This window comes from Podarcis liolepis (genome assembly GCF_965112155.1).
Source record: "Podarcis liolepis genome assembly, chromosome: 2".
NCBI lineage: Eukaryota > Metazoa > Chordata > Lepidosauria > Squamata > Lacertidae > Podarcis > Podarcis liolepis.
Window position 1 is genome coordinate 32,906,796 of NC_139555.1, and position 24,916 is coordinate 32,931,711.

General features: G+C 43.2%; 1 protein-coding gene across 20 annotated transcripts in view; it reads right to left on the bottom strand.

Moving 5' to 3' along the window:
- The window catches only part of CACNA1G (calcium voltage-gated channel subunit alpha1 G), a 331,728-nt gene that overhangs the window by 157,305 nt on the left and 149,507 nt on the right, over positions 1-24,916 (bottom strand). For all 20 annotated transcript variants that reach the window (XM_083487104.1, XM_083487100.1, XM_083487098.1 and 17 more), the window contains exons 2-3: positions 16,029-16,140; positions 14,026-14,159 (exon numbers count right to left, since the gene is read on the bottom strand). In XM_083487104.1, the coding sequence (XP_083343230.1) occupies positions 14,026-14,159; positions 16,029-16,140 (246 nt within the window). The remainder of the gene's footprint in view (positions 1-14,025; positions 14,160-16,028; positions 16,141-24,916) is intronic.

A 24,916-nucleotide genomic window follows, 5' to 3' on the forward strand; every position in this document is an offset into this window, starting at 1 on the left:
AGAGGCGACTTGGGTATAGGAGAAGTCACCGGTCACTTGTGCACAGTCCATCTGAAAAGAATACTTAAGCTGGGAGGGGGGCATGGTCCCACTGTTGTTTCAGCTGTTCAGCCAGGGCACAAGCCTGGGCAAGTTAATGCCAGCTATGTAGTTGCTAAAAGCGTGTGTGAATGTGTTTTTGGTGCATCTTAGAAGCTGCTGTGAAGCATGCTTTTGTTAATGAAGAATTAAACTACCGGCTGTTTGTCCTCCTTGCCTGAGTGCGAGCAGGACACCTAGGGGATGGAGTTCACCATTTGCAGGGGAACCTGAACAGGGTCCATCCCCCCTCCCCCCTTTTCCCTGAAGGCTTTATTTATTTCTGCTGCTTCAAGTAACAAGAACAGCATCTGTGTTGGCAACCTAGCCACCGTTTTGCATCCTCCACAATGCCATAGTCCTAGCATTGCTCCAGAGCAGGCATAGGCAAACTCCAGCCCTCCAGATGTTTGGGACTATAATTCCCATCATCCCTAGCTAACAGGACCAGTGGTCAGGGATGATGGGAATTGTAGTCTCAAACATCTGGAGGGCCGGAGTTTGCCTATGCCTGCTCCAGAGCATTGGGGACTGAGCGGGTGATGAATGGCACAAAAGAATGGTGTAGAACATTTCCAGAAAATTCTGCAAGGTTGCTTTCTTTTTCTATAGGGTGAGATAAAGAAAAATATCTGGAATGTTCTCTTTAAAAACATGTCTTCTGGGGAATTTTGGGCCAATCCTAAGGGGGCTTCTAAGAGAAAATTAGTACCTTCACCAAACTACAGTTCCCAGGATTGTGCTTGGGAAAGTTATGAGAATTCAACTTTATCAAGCCTATACTAATTTTTAGGAACCACACAAGCACAACATTGACTGATTGGGAAGTGGCAAAGGATGCATGAAATGATATGTTCACTTGCTCCATGTGAAACAGCCACAAGATGGCTCCCTGAGCTGAAGACAGTTCCAGGCTGGTTACAGATGATAACATAAGGGGGGGGGGGGGAATGAGCTAGAATCTGAACTTGGTACAGACTTGTTTGTTTCTTTGTAGGACATGTCAATGAACCTATAATGGGCCCTCCATTATTCTACGAAGAAGACAGGTGGTTTCTGGATCTAGTTAGATTCTGATTAGGAGAGAAGCAGCAGTCTTCATAGGCAATCATGGGCATGGTTCTCCATGGGGACTTCCAACATGCAAATTAGAAATATCACACAAGGAACCTTGGGGACCTTTTCTAGAACAACGCACACCCAATGTAAGCATATCCAACCCACTTCATTTCCTGAGGATGTGAAATTATATACAAGAAATGACTAAGCTGCATTTTAGTCTTCTTAAGAGAAAGCTCTGCCATATATTCTTTAAAGTACACCATAAGATCTTCCAGGTTGGATGTCATGGATCCTTATTATCTACAAAGTGGAGCAATCAGAATCGAGAGAGAGCATTAAGCAATCAGAGGACAGAAAGAAAATGACGTCTAGGTAGCTTACATTGTATCTCTGGAAAAGCAGAGAGAAATTTGAAGGCTTTGTCACCTGCAACTATCACTCAGCCAATGTCCATTATATGCTGCTCACTATCTTAATCGGGAGGGCAATGAATCTAACACTCCCAGCTCAAAACAGGGAACAGAAGTACGTGCAAAGCCAGGGATCTTGGCAAATGTGGCTTTGAAAATAGGGACATCCATTGCTGCTCCAGACTTGGGTCGGGGTATATGCTCTAACACAGGACTGCCATGCTTACTACTATGATTAGCTATCAGCGCTAATCTTCTAACTCCAGCTCCTAACATGGCAACATTATGGTACAAACTATATATAGGTAACCTGATGGGGCTTCAAACTGCTTGCTTATAGATTTTGCAGATTTCTTCTCCTGCCCAAATACTTTGTGATTTCAGAAAAGTCTAATGAAAACAAAGGGTGTTTCAAGGTCCAACTCCCAATCTAAGTATCCAGCTTCTCCTGGATGCATTAGCCTAGCTGACTTAGGTCATGTAACACAGTTCAAAAACACTTGAATAACGCTCAGGAATAATTAAAATCTAGAAACTGAGGCATGCTGCCAATTTGAATCATTATCACAAGTAGTTAATGGTAACAGTTCATATATCTTGCAAAGCACTCGGCTATCAGAATTTGATGGATTGGACATAAGCATTGACAGGCCTGCAGCCAACAAATGGGGTTGGGGACCAGTGCCTCCAAGGATGCAATCCTATGCGCATTTACCCCAGAGTAAGCACCACTGAGAGACGCGGGTGGCGCTGTGGGCTTGCTGATCAGAAGGTTGGCGGTTTGAATCCCTGCAACGGGGTGAGCTCCTGTTGCTCAGTCCCTGCTCCTGCCAATCTAGCAGTTCAAAAGCACGTCAAAGTGCAAGTAGATAAATAGGTACCGCTCTGGCGGGAAGGTAAACGGCGTTTCCGTGCGCTGCTCTGGTTCGCCAGAAGCAGCTTAGTCATGCTGGTCACATGACCCAGAAGCTGTACTTCCCACAGCCAGTAAAGCAAGATGAGCACCGCAACCCCAGAGTCAACCGTGACTGGACCTAATGGTCAGGGGTCCCTTTAAGCACCACTGAACATAACGGGGTTTGCTTCCAAGTAAACACAGACTGAACTTTAAGTTGGTATGGCGCCCCTCCTAGAAATAACATGCATTCCAGATACCCATGTTGATTTTTTGCAGCTGTGGCCCTCTAGCTGTTGTTTGACTCCAAGTCCCATCAGTCCCAGCCAGCATGGCCAATGGCTATGGACGATGGAAGCTGTAGCCCAGCAACATTTGTTGGGTCAAAGGTTCCACACCCTGTTCTAGTGCAAGCTGTCTTGAGATGCATGGAAATATGTACATCTGAGGATATATATATTTGGAATGATTTGCTACATTGAGAAAATGTTTCACATTTACTTTTTAAAAAATTAAAAGCTTTGGATACTGCATTTTAAACCTAATTCCGAAGACAAGGACAATTCCGTCATCGTCTCCTGCGGCATGTCCCAGATCTTCAACTGGATATTAGCCAAAATGGATCTGGAAATGTGCTGCTATTCTGCAGCAAAACCTCCAGTGCTAAAAACAAGGTGGGGGTGCACGGTGGAAATCCAAGGAAACCAGTCTCTATCCTATTGCTCTGATCCTTACATTTGCTGAAAGAACCAGAACTGACCCATATTAGAAAGGGAACTCCTAACTCGGTATTGATACATTCACTCGCATACTGTACATTATATACACAGAAAAACTAATGAATAGACTGAACAGCAGCAACTCATCTGTCACAATTAGCTGCTCCATACTAATAATGAGAAAGGGCAAAGGGAACATAAAGGTGATGAAATTTTATTTGGGTTCATGGTAACCTGGGAAAGTGAGTTACAGTGGGTATTTGTCACCTCACTGTTTCAGGTGGCTGGTTTATGTCTAAAGTCACTTTAGTTTGATGGCTGTTTTAAGAAATATTATTATTGTGGGAGGTTTATTATGTCAACATTTTGGTTTCAATATTCTGACGAGGATTGAGGTCTGTGATACATGTTTTCAATAATGCCTGGTGTTCTTATTTGTTACTGCCTTGAGCATCATCTGAGAATTAGGTGGGATATACCTTTCTTCCCTGCCCCCGCCTGCATCTTGGAGGACAAGGTGGTTCTACATGGGGGGGGGGGTCCCCAAGCCTCAACAAGATGGCTGCATCATGTGGCCTGTCCTCAGACCATGCTCTAGTAAATAATTTGCATCCCATAGAGTTGGAAACTAAGACTGAATACACTTCTGTTTACTCTACATCCAGTGTGTTCCTACTGCTGGCTGGGGAAGGGGTGCACATATGATGTTAGTCATAATACATATGGTATGTATCCTGCTGTTTCTTACGAAATATCGTGTTTTTATGAACTTTTCTCTGAACCAGTTTTGATCCAAATTGAGAAAAAGAACATCCCAGCTACCTTTTAAGCTAGTAATGGGTACACAGCCTAAGTACCATACTGAGAAATCTAGCTGCTAATTATACAATTTCAAGATAATTTGCTTCATTTTGGTAATGCAGCTTCATTTAGGTATTAGGAAGGCACTGGCCCAGCGCCCAGACACCTAACCATTATATGAATTGAGAACCAGCTCTAGCACACACCCAGCACTGCCCTGAATTGGCCTAATTTCAGGTGAAGGTTGGCAGTGGTAGTGAGCAAGCAGTTGAGCCTGCCCAACTGTACTGATATTTCCATAGTTGAACTTCTGATAAGGGACCCCAAATTCCCTGGAATAGAGTTCTGGGGTTGGGGGGAAACCACACTGCTCTATGATATCAATTCAGTACATCATCTGGAACCTCTTACATGGTCAGGTTCTGTAGAGTCACTAATTCTCCTGCCCTTTGGGGTTTGTGCTTAAAGGAAAGCATAATGGCGCTTTAAGAAGTCACAACTCAAACTGCAAAGAGGCAGAAAATAAGAATACATCACATATTCACCAACTCTAAGAAGCACTTTAGTTTCTGCATATTTGGGGGGTGAAAGAATTCGCCCTCGGTGCTTGAGGAATTCACACTTTTAGATGCTGCACTTATATTATTCTTTGGGTGGCAAAGGTCTGCCTCCCAGCTTCTGTCAACCTTTAACTACTCTTTCAATATCCATTTCCCAGAATTCCCTTTGAAATAATGGCCCATGATTATGTGATTCATCAAAACTTCTCATTTCTATGAGGAGCTCTGTTCTAGCCAAAGCTGTATTTTAAAAAGAATGAGATCTGATAATATGGCAGCATTCTCTCTCTAATCTCCAATGAGCTTAGCTATAATTAGAGGGGAGTGTGGCAAATACTATATCCTCTATGAGTAGTGCTAATAGTTGTATTATATTGTCACAAAGAAACAATTTCTTTTCCTGGAGTTCAGTCTGGACAACCTAATACGGCAAGGCATAATTTTCAGGGGGCCCAGCTGCATGTAGAACCCCCTAGATCAGGCACCCCCAAACTCGGCCCTCCAGCTGTTTTGGGACTACAACTCCCATCATCCCTAGCTAACAGGACCAGTGGTCAGCTAGAGGGCTGAGTTTGGGGATGCCTGCCCTAGATAATGAATGCCACAAACTCAGTTTGATTCTTTGGACACTACCAGAGTGAGCATGGTACCTCACGCCTTGTACACAGACTCTGCTAAGCAGTAGGACTCAAAACAAAAAAACCTATGCCAATTTAAAACATAGCTCTTCAACATGCCCCATGTAGAATTCTGCCCCTAATTGCACATATTCAGCTCAGGGATTCTGGACCTACATCAATGCCTGCAAGAGGTGGTTCTGAACTGAAGATTAAGCTACCTTTTGGAACAGAACTGAGGATGGTGTCCATCTAAATAGTTCCATAAGTAAACCTTCCTCTCCCTTCTCCCCTTAAATCAGTTCTAGGGAAAATTACATGAAAAGGACAACAAAGACTTTAAAAGAGAATGGGAACCATTTACAACATATATGAAGAGGCAACATAAAGAAATGGACTCATTGGCAGGGTTTGAGTAAACAATCACAACTGTATACAACAAAAAATAAGACTATATGTATTGAGAAAATTTTGGGGAAACAATACACAGGATGAACAATATGGAGATAAAACAAAACGTGAGTATGAGGGAAGTCCAGGGGGAGGAGGGTTGAAATATGAAAAATTGTTAAAGATATATTGTTAGAAGAAGTATACATGGAAAAATCAATAAAAATTATTTTTTTAAAAAAAAAAATCTGTTCTAGGGTTTCCCCCCAATCCTGCAGAGCAGATTTGGAAAGGCTGGGGGCACGCATGGGGAGAACAGGGGAGGAACTTCCATTGCGCAAGTGTAAATCCTTGTGCCGACCAAATGAACTAGTTGGATGCTGCCTTTAATTATGGACTTGAAAGACATATGAGAAACAGAGGGGAGGTGGCCCCAATCTCAAACTGGGATTACACATGCCAAAGGCAGCTGCTATAAAAGTGCATATGGGTAGGTAGGTGGGAACAACATAATGTGCTGCACTGCACACTGTGAAACACACACACACACACACACACACACACACACACACACACACTTATTGTTGTTAGCTGCTCTGAGCCCAGCTTCGGCTGGGGATGGCGGGATATAAATAAATTATTATTATTATTATTGAAACCTTTCCCACTTTTGCAGTAATAAAATCTTTTCCACGGGTGATACCCAATACCCATTGGGTATCACTATCTTATTCCACTTCCAACAGCTGTGCTCTCTTAGTAACCTCACTTCCGTACTGAAATAATAGTGTCCAACAGTAGCAGGAAGTAGCATTACCCAAACCAGAACCACAAACTGGATGTGGATAAAGGTAAAGGGGGGGGGGGCTTTTGTGAAACTTTTTGCCCGTATTCCACATCAATGTGGTTTTCTTTCAAGCACAAAGCTTTACTGTGTAAGCAGGGAAAGGGAACCTGTGGTCTTTCCAGATGTTGTTGGACTCTAATGCCCATCAATCACAGCCAGAGCAGTCAATGAGCAAGGGATGATGGGAGCTGTAGTTCAACAACATTGGGACGGTCACAGGTTCTACAACACTGCTGTCTAGGTTGATGTGAAAAGTTATCAGTCAGAACTTTGGAAGAAAGCAGGATTGCCATGCCGTGAACGGACTTTTCAATCAGGAAGCTGCCCTGCCTAGAACATTTCCTCAAATGTGAGGCTCAAGTCTCTTACACTTGTATGCATGTGAACATATGATAATTCTTATTATGAAGGAGAAAGACAGGAGAGAGAAGCATTTGTATTGCAAATGGACATTCTGGCCCAAGCTGGTTTCCTATTCACCTTGCAAGCTGAAATGAAGCAAGAACTGCTTAAAGCCTCATGTGTGAAATGTTCTTAGATTCAAATCCTGCTGCATACAGACAGAAACTCTGCCAGGCCTGGATCAGCTACTACAGCTTGGATATTTTTTTTAGCTTGCACAAACATTTTCTCCTCATAAGCCTTGGCCTGACAGTCATTAAGGGCAGTGCTCTCCTGATGTTACATCCTTAGTTACCTCTGGCAACATGTCAGGTCCTGCGCTTCTCAAATGTAGCTGCCTTATCTGCAGATAGAAGTGGGAGATATCCTTTGTGGAGATGTTGCATGGGAAGGAATAGTAAAACCTATCAGGAGAAACCCCACTCACAACAGATATGCCAAAGATGTTATTTTAAAGCAGTCTAGTACTGGGTCACCCCATTAGATTTCTCTGCCTGCTGGCTCAGAGGTGGAGGAATCTGAAGCAGAAAAATAGGCAACATTCTGAACACCTTACAAGTACCTTACTAGAATGGAGAAAGGTGTGCTATTTTAGTTAACAAAGTAAAGAGGAAGAGGCCTGTGTCCTCCTCAGCAGTGAAACAAAGGAGAAAGTCAATGAGCTTGGGGAGTGGGAGAGGGGGAAATGATATTTCATTTCACATTTAAACTATGGATCTTTTGTCAGCTAGATTGCTTTTGACAGGGGCCAGATGGGAACAGTTCAGACACTCAAAGAGAAGGAAAATCTTAAAGCAAGAGACAAAGCTGATCAAGCAGAAGTCAATGGCAAAGCTGTAATATGTCTGGACCAAAAGTCTTATGCCCATATGCCTGCAGAGCTGTGAAGACTGGCCCAGAAATGGCACTGGGGTTGTGTCACTGTCTGAATAAAGGAAATATACAGTATATATATAATGAACCCCAAAGACCCTTCAAGCCGGGATTCACTGCAAGGGCTTTCATGCATTTTTGTGTGTGCAGACAACACATGACAAATGACAGTGGGCGGAGGCAGCCATTGATGCATCTTCAAAACACTGAGTTAGAAAGTACTGCTGCTGGACTCCAAATCCCATCAGCCCCAACCAATGGTCAGAGATGATGGGAGTAGTAGTCCAGCAGCATCTGGAGGGCCACAGGTCCACCATCCTTGAAACATACCCTAGGCAGATGTCTCCCGTCTTCAAAATAAGCCTCTTCCCAGAAGCCTCCCCAAGCTGTAGCTCTGGTCTGAAACCTCAGATGAAACCCTGTCTACAGTCTCCTTTGCAAGCCTGATATGGAACCCTACCCTAAAATTCGATAAGCTAAGGTAGGATAACATGTCATTTCACCTTCAATATGGATTTTCACATTATATTCTTCTCCAGTTATTAAAATGAATAAAACTAATCAAGAGGCAATGTAATGGAAACAGTTCCCATTCAGATAGTTTAATTGTTTGGACAAATAATGCCATCATGTTAGCCCCAGAGAAGATTAATCAGATAAAGGACAGTGGTTAGAGAAATGGAACCAGGATCTTCCCCTTCTGCAAAATGGGAATAATTTTGACCACACAAGATTCTTACAAGAGTAGTTTTGCAGAGTACTTTTCAAATTAAAACCAGATAAATACTAAGTTGCTGCAATTGACAATTGTGCATAGGCTCTCCTGGTAGTCATCTTCCTGCAGAGCCGGCAAATCTCATCTGCAGCTGGAGACCAAGAATAGGGTTGATTTTGAGAAAGGCGTATCTTCCCAGAAACATACATTTCTTTTGTTCAACTGTTGCCTCTGGTCAAATAGTTTTTGCAGGTTTTGTAACCACACAAAACCTGTTTACTAGAAACAAATGGGATGAATGCAAATGGAGATCTTTCTTTCATGCTGCCTTTAACAATACAGGGGTGGGGGAAACACACCTGTCTGTCTCCAGCCCTTTAAACACCTCACCCACCCGCAGAACAGAACAGCTCAGGACATAACAACTTCAAGCAGGAAGAAGCTATAAAAATGTCTCAGATTTCTGGGTGAACTACCATCAAAATAAATGGTGCAATTACAACCCTACAAGCTCCATCCCCTCTTCACTACCCCAAATCCCTCCTGTCTGTCATTTCCCAACTTCCAGGCTCTTGGCTGTTCATCTTTGAGAGTCTCCGCTGAGGCAGCCAAACTGCTTCTGCTCATATACTCCAGGCAAGGATCATTACCGAAAGCAAACTGGGGATAACCCCGAGGAAGATTTTGTCCAGACTGGCCTTTGAAAGGTACGTTAGAAGGGCTTTTCTAAGCACATTCTAATCGGCCCCAAAAGCCTGGCAAGAAGAAAAGACTGCAGATGTTATTAGACTGCGTTAAATTGGCCAAGTGAAAGCATAGGAGGGAAGCCTAGGCTGGGTTTCAACTCAGCCAGCTTAGCACATGTTCAGAATTACATGCTGTCTTCTTTGCACGCGACTCTCAGAATGCATCGGTGAGAAAAAGAGCAATGCAACGTAGATTCTGGATAAGAATACAGACACTCACAAATCTGCTCTGCATTCTTCAAGATTTTCCCCCAGGGACAACTTTGGGCTTGTGAGCTGCATCCTCATAGTTACAGTGATGCAACTGGGCCTCCCCAGGGTAGCATGTGCCTGAATGCAAGCTCAGCTAGCCATACCTAGTATCTACAGATTTGCTCCGACATACAGTGACATAATATGAACACCCCTAGCTTCCATTTAATTAGGTTTTTGCTCAGGAGAAGCAAGCCTCACCCCAAAATGTGGTTGGATTTGCCCTGTTAAATAAATTGAGATAAATGATGGTGATGATAATTAAATAATAATAATAATAATAATAATAATAATAATAATAATAATAATAATAATAATAATAGAGACGTTACTGGTTCCAAGCTATAAAGCTGATCAAAACAGCAGGAAGTCTCATTCTGCTTTCCCTGCTACACATTCAGTCCATCATCGGAGCCTCAGAGCTTAGCCAAAGTTAACAAATGCCCAGAAAATCTTGGCAGTATCTTTCTAGGAAGCCTGACAAATCTTATTCTGCAGTGAGGGAAGAGTAGCCTTTCAGGAGTTTCATAAAACAAACTTCTTTAAAACAGGAATGGAGAACCTGTGGCCCTCCAGATGTTGTTGGACTGCAACTCCCATCATCCCTGACCATTGGTTATGCTGGCTGGGGCTGATAGGAGTTAATAGCCCAACATCTGGAGGGCCACAGGTTCTCCATCCCTGAATAGTACAGAATAGGGACAAGAGTTTGGCGGCCTCATTTTAAGACCCAAATAAAAACCCCTCATGTAACAAAGTGGGTGCTTTGTTTATGCTTCTCATCTCTACTGAAGTCCGCAAAAGATGTCAGATTTTTTAAATGTCCCATCTGCCTGTCTTTTAAAGCAAAGCTTTGGTATAGCATTCAGTCTATTCTACTTAATATGCAAGGGTCATTTGATGGCAGGCCTTTACTGAAAAGAATCTATACATGCAGCACTACATAACATTGTGAACGGGCTACGTAAAGATGCAGTTGCACCCTTGTTCAGAAGAAAGCATGCATCTTGAAGGTGGATCCAGCAGTACTGTGATTAGTGCCAGACCTCATGCCACAAGCCAACCTGCAGCAACCTTCTGGTGGTGAAGAAGAATAAGAGTTTAGATTTGATATCCTGCTTTATCACTACCCTAAGGAGTCTCAAAGCGGCTAACATTTTCCTTTCCCTTCCTCCCCCACAACAAACACTCTGTGAGGTGAGTGGGGCTGAGAGACTTCAGAGAAGTGTGACTCGCCCAAGGTCACCCAGCAGCTGCATGTGGAGGAGCGGGGAAGCGAACCCGGTTCACCAGATTACTTAAATGACAGCGGAAGAAAGTCCTGGTGGTGCACAGTCACTATAAGCCCTGCTCACTGGGTAACTGGTGCCCAAGCAGGAGGCATCTGAGGAGAGCTGCCGAAGGCTCACTATTGCTGCTTTTGCTATTACTGAACACCCTCCCCCCCCCCACATCCAGACCCAGCACATACTTCCTTCTCAGACTACTCTGATGAATGCTGGGAGGCCTCCACTGTACCTTTTGTGTATTTCAATAGCTTATATCAGGCATAGGCAAACTCTGGCCCTCCAGATGTTTGGGACTACAATTCCCATCATCCCTGACCACTGGTCCTATTAGCTAGGGATGATGGGAATTGTAGTCCCAAACATCTGGAGGGCCAGAGTTTCCCTATGCCTGGCTTATATACCACTTAATCACAGTCGTCTCTAAGTGGTGTACAGGGGACCTAATACAATAAGACTAAAAAGGAGTTAAAACTATATAAGCAGAATTCAGTTTAAAAGTCTGCTGGGTGGTTGTTTTTTTAAATCTTAATTAGTGTCTGAGGTTCAACAGGGAAGTCTCACCTCATCTAGAATGTGAAACTTGTTATTCTTAGGGTAGGGTGTTTTAGCACTCTGTGAAAAACCGTATGTGGTATACCGGGAGTAGAAGGGTGATAATAGAGCTAAGGCACTACAATGGTTAGGAATGTGAGTTGCGACACTTCCCAATTCAAATCTCTCATTCTGCATCCCATTCCCCCATGTGGTCTAGATGGCTTTAAGCAAGCCAATGGCACTTTTCTTTAGCCCCACCCATTGAGCCATGTGCAATGTAGAGATAAAACTACCAACCTCCTTTACAAGTCCTGTTATAAGGATTACTGAAATAATGTATGTGAAATGCTTTGAAGACACTCAAGTGCAGAACTACACAAATGCTATTTTATTAGTAGTGGCAGTAGTTTTACATGCACCCAACACTCTAGAAAAAAAGAACAACAGCATGGCACCTTCTAGTAGCCTGGGAGAACTCTTGCTGCTGACTTCCTAACCTGGAAAAACGCTGCAGTTGTGGTTTATTTCTAGAATCCTCCAGTCCATTCCAGGAAATTCCAGTTAATTATATGGGAGGGGTGTGTGGGAGTAGGGGCAGAACCCTAATAGACTCTGGGCACTCTTTATGAATAGGAAGGTGAGGAGAGAGCCTCCAAGCTCTTTATGTGTCAAGGAAACTTAACCCGTTTCCTGGCTGCAGGCCAGGAACGTTTCATGTGGATTTCAAGCCTCAGCCAGGAGATTCTCGGGTGCTAGAAAGAGCCTTTAATTTAAACCAGGTGCCTCTGAAAGAAAAACACTTCATGAAAGGCAAAAACTTGGTTTCGTTCCCTCAAAACAAAAGGGCAATCACGCACATTTTGACTAAAATATTCCCTTTTTGGAACACAGCCTCCATGCTTTAAACAAACTTGCTGAAACCTCATCCATTTGGACAATCTGCATGAAACTGAGACTACCAATATTTCTGGAGCCAGAGAAAATACTTGAGCAGAATGCCAGCTGAGTCCGCCCAAATCTGTGGAGCAAAAGACCTTACAGTATGGAAAGCAGCACACAGGCTGGCAGGGAACAAAGGAAAGCGGGGTTTTGTGGCATTCCTTTGTTGCTGCCGTCTGCAAAACTTAACACTGTGAGTGCCGCAGAAATCTGGGAACACCACAGTGGGTGGACAGGAGTGTGGTTTGTACTGCTTGTACAGCACGTGTCAAGTAAGGCACATGAGACGAGTGGTGGTGGGGACTCTGCTGATGTCATGCTTTTGTTTACAGTGCTCATTCAGTTGCTCTTCTAATCTGGTAATGATATGACGGTGGACCACTGCCCAAGGATGTTTCCTCCCACACATGAATTCCTGGATGATCTCAGCACACACAAAGAAGCCATCTGAAGTGCCGAAAAAGGAATGAGGTATCCGCATATCTTGGCAGTGCTGCCCAAAGACATTTTGCTCTCTTGGGTAGAAAATCCAATGGTGACTCCTTCCCATTGTCATGATGAACATTATACCAATACATACCATTGGTCTAGCTAGGCCAGAATTCTTCAGCCTTAGATGCCCAGATATTGTTGGACTCCAACTCCCATCACCCCCAGGCTAAAGCTGACTGGGGATGATGGGAGTTGAAGTCCAACAACATATGGGGACCCAAGGTTGAAGAGTACTGATCCAGGCCATGACAATCTACTTCGATTGGCTGCAGCTCTCGAGGAACCCTCTTTGGGCAGGTCTAGCCCATCCCTACAACCCAAGATCCTTTTCAAATAGAGATGCCAGGGATTGTGCCCGAAACCTTCTGCTGCAACCCAATGGAAAGTTCTCCTGACCAAGCCCCATTGAAATTGAACAAGGGACTAGGCAGTGGAACTTGATCAGTGATGCTGTCAGGGCAGCTGAGTCCCCACAAATGCAGCATGACTTGCTCCAGAGATCCTGAAGCAAGTGAATACACATTACTATCTAATGATGGAGGCAGACAGCAGGCCCTAAATCCAGAGTCTTAAACCACCTAACTGCACGACTAGACTTGTGAGGAACTTCTTGATACACTTTGTATCTGATCCATTATCTACACTCCTGCTCTTAAAATGGGTGTCCCAAATCTGCCACTCAGCATGTACTTGGACACCCAGAAACAGGAGACATGTTACGAAAAAGAAAACCTGCATAGATGCACAGTCTTTTGGGAAAATTGCAGTATGACATGGGTAGAGTTTGAACTGGCAACATTTGTTTGGTTCACAACACAGCTTTCTTCTCTTTGCACCTGGATCCTAACAATATCCTCATCCTGCATATTCCACGTCCACAAGTTCTTATAAACAATTCTTAGGCCTTTGGTATCAAAAGGGCAGAGGAATTGCTTTCAAGTCGGAAACCCAGAAAATTCTTCAAAGTTTGAAAAAAATAATAATGCAAACCTTGGCAAGAGCTTATGAAACACTTCATAAATCTCTAGTAAGACATTTGTAGTGTGTCTAATGTCACAGAGTAACAGAAAATGTAACAGAAAACAGTTCAGAAAATGTTCAGACACATCTGTACCATAATTTTAAATGGGCATAAATCATCAGCTTCCTGGTGTTTTTGCTATCGGCACTGCATATCTCAAAACGTCTAAAAGTAGCATTTCGCAACTGGAAACTTGGGGTTATAGACAGCATTTAGGTACACTGTTAAGTAAAAGCTTTCTACATGCATTCTCAGCTACTTTGTACACTTACTAAAAATGAGAAAACATACACGATAATGAATTTCTCAGCTGGGGGTTAGCTAGCCTCAGCTGCTGTTAGCAAGAAAGTTGCCCTTTCTTTGAGAACTAATGTCTGACTTACCCAGCCAGGACAATGAAAAAATCCAGACGGTTCCATGTGTCTCCCAGGTAACATTTCTTCCCGAAAATCCCCAGTGCAACCATCTTGATGATCATTTCCACAGCAAAGAAGGCAAAGATAAAATCATCAAAGCTCTGGAAGATAAAGAAGCAGGATGATGAGGTGCACCCTGTGGCAAAGATCCAAGTGCTTAATTGGAGACAGTTCACCATGCAAGGGACTTGACCTCCAGCCTAACCAAATGAGGACATCACCCCACACATTCTTCATTTCTCCAACAGGTAGGACTGGCAGTTATTCAAAACCAGCCTGCAAAAAGCAAGACTGGGGAGATGTCCATTTTACTCACAGAAGCAGGAGTATGAAAAGAGAACAGAGCTATATCATAATGTGGCTGAACACCTCCTGATGTCCAGGTCCAGAAGTGGCTGAAAAATACCATCTCCAACCAGTTGTACGTCTGATGAACAGGACCAGATTTCCTTAGCAAGAAGCCAACATCTGAATAAACTTGAATTAGATGCCCTTTCTTATTTCAAACTGCCCCATTTTTGTGGTGATGTGAAGAATTCCTCCAGTGGAACTGGTGACCTCTGTTCCCTTTTCAGAATCCTAATAGGGTAAAATTTATTTATCAGTGTACCCCCCCCCAAAAAAAAACCCCACAACACCACAGTGCTGGGTATTGAATTCTACTGTAGGTCTTGTTTCTCTGCTTATTTCTGAAATGTGTTGGTTTTTCAGGATCCCTTCCACTTAATTTTCACCCAGTGTTTCCTAACTTGGACCTTTGATACAAAGGGTCAATTTCCATGCAACCCAGACACACACCCTTAACCCAAAAACCCATCATGTGAAACAGAAAGCTTTGCACACAGAGAACCCTCAAAGGGTGGTAAGGCATACCCAGTAAGCAGATTCATTCTTCTTTATGGCAAAGGCAATGGAGTTGGTTGGATTACCTCTAAGACATTAAATGCACATTTAAAGCACATGGCAACCTCCAAAGAACCATGGGAACTGGAGTTTCTCCTTTGCAAGGCTACAATTCTGACCCACTTTAACAGACTACTGTTCCCAGGATTCTTGGGGGGAAGTCATATGTTTTAAATTTATGGTATGGATCTCCCCTAAAAAGCACTTTCCTGAAATCATGGAACACAAGAAGCTACATTAAACTAGCTAAGACTGTGGGTCCAACTAGACCAGGATTGCCTTTGCATATTGGTGGCGGCTATCTCAGGCAGATGACTTTCTTATATATTTTAACTTAATGTAATTAAATGTAATATATTGCTTAATTTCTAAATGGCATCTGATGAGGTTACAAAACAAATACAAAAGATAAAACCGGTTAAAATTAACCATAAAAAATTAGAAAAGCTTATGTTTTCACACTGCCACATTTGAAGCACATTTATACCACTTGAAATAGCCATTGCTTCCCTCAAAGAATCAAAGGTCTACCCATCACACAGCTACAATTACAGCTCCCAAGATTCTCTAGACCAGAGCTTTCCAAACTTTTCATGTTGGTGACACACCATCATTTCATGAAACAGTAATTCAGTTTTACTAGCAAACCGGAGGTTAAACTAACCCCTTTCCAGCCCCAGGAGGAGTGTGGGGAGCGTTCAGAAGACATACCTACACACTGCAGCCGACACACTAACATGTCCTGACACACAGTTTGGAAAGCTCTGCTCTAGATGCAGCCACGTGCTTCAAATGGGTGGTGGGGATCTAACCTTAGTTATTTCATTTCAGCGGGCATTTTTAAGTAAGCTTTCCTGATCTTATGGTTAATTTTTACTGATTTTCATCAAGCCCAAAAGGATGCACTTTCTAATGGGATACTTCTAGCAGCAGGTGCCAAGAGCTGGCCCTGGGACCCTCTGTGCATGTGCTCTGTCACTGGAACTGTAGTTCCTCCCACATGATATGTTATGTCAAAGAAGAAATAACCTGTTTTTTTTAAAAAAAAAGGAAAAAAAAGTCTTTACCTGAAGAATCTTGCAGCGTGGGGAGTCACAGCCCATATCTTCACAAGGGTGGAACATGCCCAGAGTGACACAGTTCAGGAGAATTACCAGCATGCTGACTCTTTCAAACCAGGTGCACAGGAAATCAGTCAAGGAAAACAAGCATTTTCAGAGTGCAAGCTAAGAATCATCCATTAGCACCAGGGACACCACATTATTATTATTTTTTTAATAATATTTATTATTTTTCCAAAAACACTAAAAAAAAGAAAAAAAGAAAAAGAAAAACAATACAATACAACACATCAAATTAACAAAACAAGACAAAGACAACAAAATAAATCAAACAATTTCATTATCCCATCTTTCATTCACTTATTTCCACGACCTCCTCACACCTCCCTTTTTGTATTCCACTTCTGTTAATTATTTCAGCAATTCCTTTCCTTCTTCCTCTGTTTTCTGTCCTATAATTATCTTAACTCATTCTAACCTTATTTTTTCCTTTAATACTCTATTAACCTATCTGTACTTAATTCCTTATAATATTTCTACTAAAGCCATATAACTTCATTTCAACATTTTTCTAACATTCATTAATTTTACAATATTTCCGTAGATAGTCTTTAAACTTTTTCCAATCTTCTTCCACCGACTCCTCTCCTTGGTCCCGGATTCTGCCAGTCATTCCCGCCAGTTCCATGTAGTCCATCAACTTCATCTGCCATTCAGGGACACCACATTATTAGGCATTAGGGAAATGAGTAGAATTTCCAGGGAGGGGGAGGAGTGGACTTGTTTCCCCAATCTTTTACCTTAGAAGCTGACTATTCATCTACTGGCTATGATTCTGCACACTGTTTGACAGCATCTGCTACTCCCAGAAGTCAAACTGAGATAGTGCCATATTTACTACAATAAAAGGGAAGAGACAATGAAATCTTACAATAGTCATCATCTCAGTGGTTTCTACACAAGTGGAGACATCATTGTTATTATACACAGGTGCTGCAGGTGCAACTTCCAATGACTTTCTTAGGATTTTAGACAAAGACATGATAGAATCAAAGTACTACAAACTGCTACCCAAACAATAGTGCTAAGCAGCACAAAAGTGCTAACTGTTCCAGAGAGGCTCTATTTTGTTAGAAAATGGGACTTGGTTATTACTTGTATTATTTATTAATATCATTGTATATTAGATTTCTATACCTCCTCATAAGATCTCAGGGCAGTTCACAGAATGAAATACTTATCCACACAAGGCTTGCTTATTTATTAGATTTCTTACCTGCCCTTTATTAGAAGGCCCAATCACAGGCTACAATAATTTATAAAACACAGTTATGAAAACAAACAAAAGCATTAGTGTTATAAAAATGAGTAAAACAGTTCCAAATGGAACAAAACAGTATAATTTTGGCAAAACAGGTGGGTCCTACAGAACAAAATATCTTAGCTGTCAGAGGTCAAGAGACACATCTTTAGCATGTGGTGAAAGCTCTACAGCCTTCTGTAGTGTCAGGGAGGATTCGGAGGTGCAATAGACAGAAGAGGCGGAACGGGGCTCAGGGATGCGGAAGCGCGCCACAACCACCCAGAGACAGGGGAAGAGGAAGAGATGGCGGAGAGTAGCCAGGGAGGGCAGGGGCTCAGGGATGCTGAAGAGCCCTGCAACTGCGCAGCCTTTCTCAACCTGTGGGTCCCCAGATGTTGTTGAACTACAACTCCCATCACCCCTAGCTAGCAAGGCCAGAGCTCAGGGATGATGGAAGCTGTAGTCCAACAACATCTGGGGACTCACAGGTTGAGAACCGCTGGTAGAGGCTCGGGAAGGAAGCTCAGCTCAGGAAGGGAGGGAGCTTTCAAATCAGCACGGATAAGGAGGGAAATGAAACTTAAGAATCAAAGATATCGCGCTGGAATCATAGGAAGCCACTCCCCGAATCTGACTCAACGGGTTAGGACGCATAATTCTGAACTGAAGCTGTTTCTTGTAAACATGTAATAAAGACTGTAAATACCACACTGGGTGTTACTGCAAAGGGGAAACACCAGTCTTTACATGTGGGGAGGGAATTTCATAGTTCAGTGGCTGCTGCAGAGAGAGCACCTCTCCTAGGCCGCCATTTCCTATACTTATGTGGTGGTGGAATTGCCAAGGTCAGACCCATCCCCTAAGTGGGCCCTAAGTGGGGCAATGGCCCATAGCCCAGAGGGTCTGAGAAGCCCACTAGCAACCTCCCCGGCTCCAGGACCACAACCAAATGCACTGGGTGGGCAAACAGCTGCTGCTGCTGTGCTGGCAGAACCAAGAAATTCAAAAGGCAAGGTGTATGCAGTGGGGTAATAATGCAGCTGCCTGACTGGCTGCAGTCAGGATGAGGGCCTCTTCGTTCTTCTCCAGGATGGGTGAATGGCAGCTGTCCTTTCTCTGCTCAGGCAATGAAGGGGATACATCAGAGTTCAGTTGAGAAAGTCCAGTAGGATCTTCTCTTCTCTCACCCACCCACGCTTGGTAACTTACTTTTCTCCTTTCCTCCCCAAGACCCTGGCTCAGCTGTGTTTCGTGTACACACTTGTTTCTTTCTTTTTGGAGCACGAAGGAAACTTATTTTCTCTCCTCTCTTCTCCCATATACTTTGTGTGACACCTCAATTATTATTATTATTAATTTGTATATTACCCATAATCCATAGATCTCATGGATTTATGCACACAGAATAAAAATACAACATACCCTTCAATATTTCTCCAGTGAAAATAGAGACGTCCTATTCTATTTATTATTATTATTATTATTATTATTATTATTATTATTATTAACTACTACTACTACTACTATTAATACCCCACCCATCTGACTGGGTTGCCCCAGCCACTCTGGGCAGCTTCCAACACATAATAATAATAAAACATTAAACAAAACTTCCGAAGTCCCGGCAGACTGGAGGAGGGCAAATGTTGTCCCTATTTTCAAAAAGGGGAAAAGAGAGGACCCAAATAATTACCGCCCAGTCAGTCTGACATCAATACCAGGGAAGATTCTGGAGCAGATCATTAAGCAAACAGTCTGTGAGCACCTAGAAAGGAATGCTGTGATCACCAATAGTCAGCATGGATTTCTGAAAAATAAGTCATGTCAGACTAACCTGATCTCGTTTTTTGACAGAATTACAAGACTGGTAGATGAAGAGAATGCAGTGGATGTAGCCTACCTTGATTTCAGCAAGGCATTTGACAAGGTGCCCCATGATATTCTTGTAAAGAAGCTGGTAAAATGCAGTCTTGACTATGCTACCACTCAGTGGATTTGTAACTGGCTGACTAACCGAACCCAAAGGGTGCTCATCAATGGTTCCTCTTCATCCTGGAGAAGAGTGACCAGTGGGGTCCCACAGGGTTCTGTCTTGGGCCCGGTCTTATTCAACATCTTTATCAACGACTTGGATGATGGACTCAAGGGCATCCTGATCAAATTTGCAGATGACACCAAACTGGGAGGGGTGGCTAACACCACAGAGGACAGGATCACACTTCAAAACGACCTTGACAGATTAGAGAACTGGGCCAAAACAAACAAGATGAATTTTAACAGGGAGAAATGTAAAGTATTGCACTTGGGCAAAAAAAAATGAGAGGCACAAATACAAGATGGGTGACACCTGGCTTGAGAGCAGTACATGTGAAAAGGATCTAGGAGTCTTGGTTGACCACAAACTTGACATGAGCCAACAGTGTGACGCGGCAGCTAAAAAAGCCAATGCAATTCTGGGCTGCATCAATAGGAGTATAGCATCTAGATCAAGGGAAGTAATAGTGCCACTGTATTCTGCTCTGGTCAGACCACACCTGGAGTACTGTGTCCAGTTCTGGGCACCACAATTCAAGAAGGACACTGACAAACTGGAACGTGTCCAGAGGAGGGCAACCAAAATGGTCAAAGGCCTGGAAACGATGCCTTATGAGGAACGGTTAAGGGAGCTGGGCATGTTTAGCCTGGAGAAGAGGAGGTTAAGGGGTGATATGATAGCCATGTTCAAATATATAAAAGGATGTCACATAGAGGAGGGAGAAAGGTTGTTTTCTGCTGCTCCAGAGAAGCGGACACGGAGCAATGGATCCAAACTACAAGAAAGAAGATTCCACCTAAACATTAGGAAGAACTTCCTGACAGTAAGAGCTGTTCGACAGTGGAATTTGCTGCCAAGGAGTGTGGTGGAGTCTCCTTCTTTGGAGGTCTTTAAGCAGAGGCTTGACAACCATATGTCAGGAGTGCTCTGATGGTGTTTCCTGCTTGGCAGGGGGTTGGATTCGATGGCCCTTGTGGTCTCTTCCAACTCTATGATTCTATGATTCCCTATACAGGGCTGCCTTCAGATGTCTTCTAAAGTTTGTATAGTTACTTATCTCCTTGGGGGTCGCATAACCATATGCTCCAACATTTATCCAATGAAAATAGGGACATCCTACCATACCCTCGAACATTTCTGTAATAAAAATAGGGGTGTCCTAAGGAAAAGTGAGATATTCCAGGATCAAATTAGAAACCGGGATGGCTTCTGTAAATCTGGGACTGTCCCTGGAAAATAGGGACACTTGGCGGGTTTGAGATAAGAGCACATAATACATAATAAAAACAGGAACAAAACAAACCAATAACCTCCCCCCAAACACATTTAAAATGATATAGGATGTTAGATAGCCGAAGGCCTGATTGAAGAGGAATAATTCTGTCTGGTGTCTAAAGGTATATATTGAAGGCACCAGGCAAACCTCCCTGGGGAGAGCATGCCACAAACTTAAAGACCTGCAGACTTGTTCTTTCGTTACCCAGCCACTCAGACACTTGGAGTTGCAGCAAGCCTAATGAAAATGGTTCAATCTCCTTAAGGATTTTATCCCTACGCTCCAGTTAACATGGATAGATCTTCCATTGCTACAGCTGTGCAGCCTGACCAAGTTTACTCAGAGTAAAGTTTCTTAGATTCTATTAAGAAGGTGCCTACTCCCAAGTAAATGCAAGAAAATAGGATCATGTTAACTTTCAGCCATATATTCAAGGGCAGCCCCACATACGGTGTATTGCAACAGTCCCATCTAGAAGTTCTCACAATGTTGGCCTGCTTTTACTTATCAGCTTCCCCTCCCTCTCATCTGTGTTTGGCCAGAAATGAACTCAATGTAAATTCAATGTACTGTCTTCATTTGTACACAGCACATCCTTAGCAAATGGCTGTGCTTATCTTTGTGAAACAATATGTTCTCAACCAAAGAGATGACAAATTTTTAAATAGCAAGTCCTCTATTAGGATTAAAGAGAGTTTCAGGACCAGGTTTTGGCTCCTATGATAAACATGAATATGTTTAATAAAATTCATGCATTTGGGGGGAAAAAAACACCCCAGAACAACTCATTCAAAGGAATCCCTATAATAATTTAGCGACAGATCAAAACTGTTAGTGGAGGGGGAGGAAGGCTAGATTTTTGCTGCTAAAGGCAAAATCTGCTGAATGAAAATTAAAAACCAAGTTGTGCAAGTTGGTGGGGCATTTGCTCATAGGGAGCAGCCTCCGCTGGCCAGTTCTTTTATTCTAATGATGTGTCTTTTGCACCTGCTTGGTAGATCTTGGGGTTCTAGCTGAAGCAGGTTGCCTAGATGGGAGATGCCACAGCAACAGCCTCCCAGCAGCAGCACTGACACTTGTCAGGAGCAGAAGGGGATGGTGAGAGCAGAGCTGCAAGAGTACTGGACTGGCTTCACGGGTAAATTGCACAGCCCTGATCTCACTGTTGCCTTGCCCCTCCTGGTAAGGGCAGTGATGCTGATAGGAGGCTACTACTGCAGCTCTGCCACATTGGGCAATACAGTGGTGCCCTGCAAGACGAATGCCTCGCAAGACGGAAAACTCGCTAGACGAAAGAGTTTTCCATTTTGGAGGTGCTTCGCAAAACGAATCTCCTATGGGCTTGCTTCGCAAGACAAAAATGTATTGCGAGTTCCTGCGGGGGTTTTTTCCTCCCCCCCTTTTTCTAAGCCGCTAAGCCGCTTATCAGCTGATCCGATAAGCCGATAAAAGCCACTAAAAGCCGGCAATAACGCTAATCCGTCAATGGGCTTGCTTCGCAAGACGAAAAAACCGCTAGACGAAGAGAATCACAGAACGGATTCTTTTCGTCTTGCGAGGCACCACTGTATGCTCCTGTGTATAATTTAAAAATCAAGTAGAACCAAGAAGTATGAAGTCTGCCCCTCCCTGATTTCGTTGATGGAGTGATAGACTTGGAACTGGATTAAGCTCTGCTCAGCTTGGCATGAAATTCACCGGGGGACTGGGAGCTTGTCATTGACTCTTAGTCTTACGTACATCACATGGTTCTTGTCTGTCTAAAATGGAAAAAAATGAATGAATGCCACCTTCAGCTCTTGGAGGAAGAGTAGGATAAAAACATTATGAAGAACAACAACAGGTATGTGCAAGCAACAGCACGGATCCCAGGGCTACAGGGAAGGAGAGAAAGCTAGCTGTGCATAATAGCTCTTGTTCTTGGACTTCTGAGCAACCTGATTTTGTCTCTGCTATTTTAAGAGAAACTGTCCATTTTATTCCTCCCTAATCATGCCGTCAGTACTGTAGATAAAAGCTGAAAGGATATGTGCTAGGAACCAAGTCCATGCAAAGTTTAGGGCAATTTCCTAAGCGACACTAAGAATGCCATAGACGGGAATGAATGATTTATGAATGCTATTAATAAGAGGGACAAAGTGGAAAGGAACCATTTTAAAGCTGAATGTGTACTCTAGTAGCAACTGATTTGCAGACACAGGAAATGCAAGAACTGATTTAAGCCTCATTTGTGGAAAGACCCTCAGGGACCCTTCAAACGTAACAAACTGAGGGCACAGGAAACACTTCTGTGCAGGGGAAAGTGTGCAAATTGCATACAGATTGTTATGGTGATGCAAATTACATCTATGTCTTCATCAGTTATAAGATCACTCACCAAGAGTATGGTGGATACAATGTACACACAGATAAAAAGAGAGAGTGTGTGTATGATTATCATACTTCCCCGTCACAGTAGTACTACGAAATAGTCCAGGGGCATAGTGGGAGGGGGGAGGCATAGCCCAGGTACACAATTTTGAGGGGCGCAAACCAGCCCCCCCCATGCAGCGAACCCCATTCCGTACTGCCTGCTGCCAATTGTCTCTGGGCCCCAGAGTCCAGCCTGGCCTGGCCTGGCCACTGCATCTCCAGCCCCCACACTGAATGGCCAACCGGCCAGCATCAGGAGGGTTTGCTCCCCTCTACGCAGACGGTACAGTGCAGCCCCACTTGGCTCTGGTGACGAGGGCTGGACCAGCGCAGTGGGTTCTGTTCACTATCTGTGCCCCAGGTGCCAACGAATGATGCAACACCAATGAAGTAGCCATAGCATCTAAAGCTCCCTTTGGCAGATGACCATCCAACCTCTGCTTAAAAGCAAACTCCTTAAAGACCATCCAATCTCCAATGAAGGAGAGTCCACCACCTTCCGAGAGAGTCCATTCAACTGTCAAAGAGCTCTCCACTTCTCTGCATCAGGTTAAGTGGCGTTAAAATGCTTTCCTAATTATGATATGCCCCGAATGTAGGTATTAAAAAGCTGGCCGCTCTATAAACCATTTCCAACTAAGATTTAAGATTAAAATAGCAGAATTCTATAAAACCAGATAAAGCAGACTATTTATTCTCCATGAATAAGTCATTTCCAGATGTCCTTTCTATTGTGCATTCATGACTGATGTGTGCTCATGATGGTATTGGGGAAATTATATGTATTACACTGTTTGCACTTACAAAATTTGGGGTGGCAGATGTGCTTTGTTTCCAGTCAGTGCATGTCCCATGGCTTCCTGCTCCAATTCTGCCACTTTCGCACCATTTGGGGGGGGGCAGCAATAGCTGCCCCACTTTTGTTGCACTACAGTGATACCTTGGTTTACAAACTTAATCCGTTTTGGAAGTCCGTTCTCAAACCAAAACCATTCTTAAACCGAGGCACGCTTTCCCTAACGAGGCCTCCCCCTTCCACTGTTCGGATTCTGTTCTTAGAGCTAAAGTTCTCAAACCAAGACACTGCTTCCACTTTTGTGGAGTTCATAAACCGAATCGTTCGTAAACAGGACTGTTCTTAAACCGAGGTACCACTGTATAGCACAAATGTGCCCCTCAAGGTGGCAGTAATGCAATAATATTGGGAAAGCATTGCAGAAGAACTAATGAAGGGGAATGATGTTTGCATAGTACAATGTGAACCGACCAAAAATGGACTATTATTGCATCAATGGCATGTTGCACATCTGACATGTTTTATGACATTGTATACCTGAAGAAATTGCTTTATTGTTTTTAGAAGTTATAAAGAGGGTTTCATTGATTTTTAGAGTTTGATGATTCCCCCCCCCCTCCAGAATTTGTGTCCGTGCGCTTTATTCTGTTTTTATGTTTGATGGCTTTTGCTACAGATTTGCTAAATAAAAATTTAAAAAGTATTATTTAGTATTATAGCAACATACGTACATAACAAAACTAAACCGTATCATAAAACTAGAATCCTGTATTATGTTTGCCATGCCATAGTTAGTCCCAGGCACGCTGTCTGGAAATAATTTTAATGTGTGATTCCATCCAAACCGTAGTGCCTCAGCCATGTTATCGCTGAGTCTGTGGAGATGTGGTATAGAAACAAATCACTTTGCTGTCCGCCACCCCCCCCACTCCATTTTCCTCTTTCCAAAAGCCCTTCCGACTTCTAAATTTGAGAACTGTTGTCAGGGACCAAGTTGGGCTGGGTCAGATTTCAAGAAGCTGACAATTTATCTGACAGGATAAATCGAACTGCAGCAGCAGATCGCACAAAG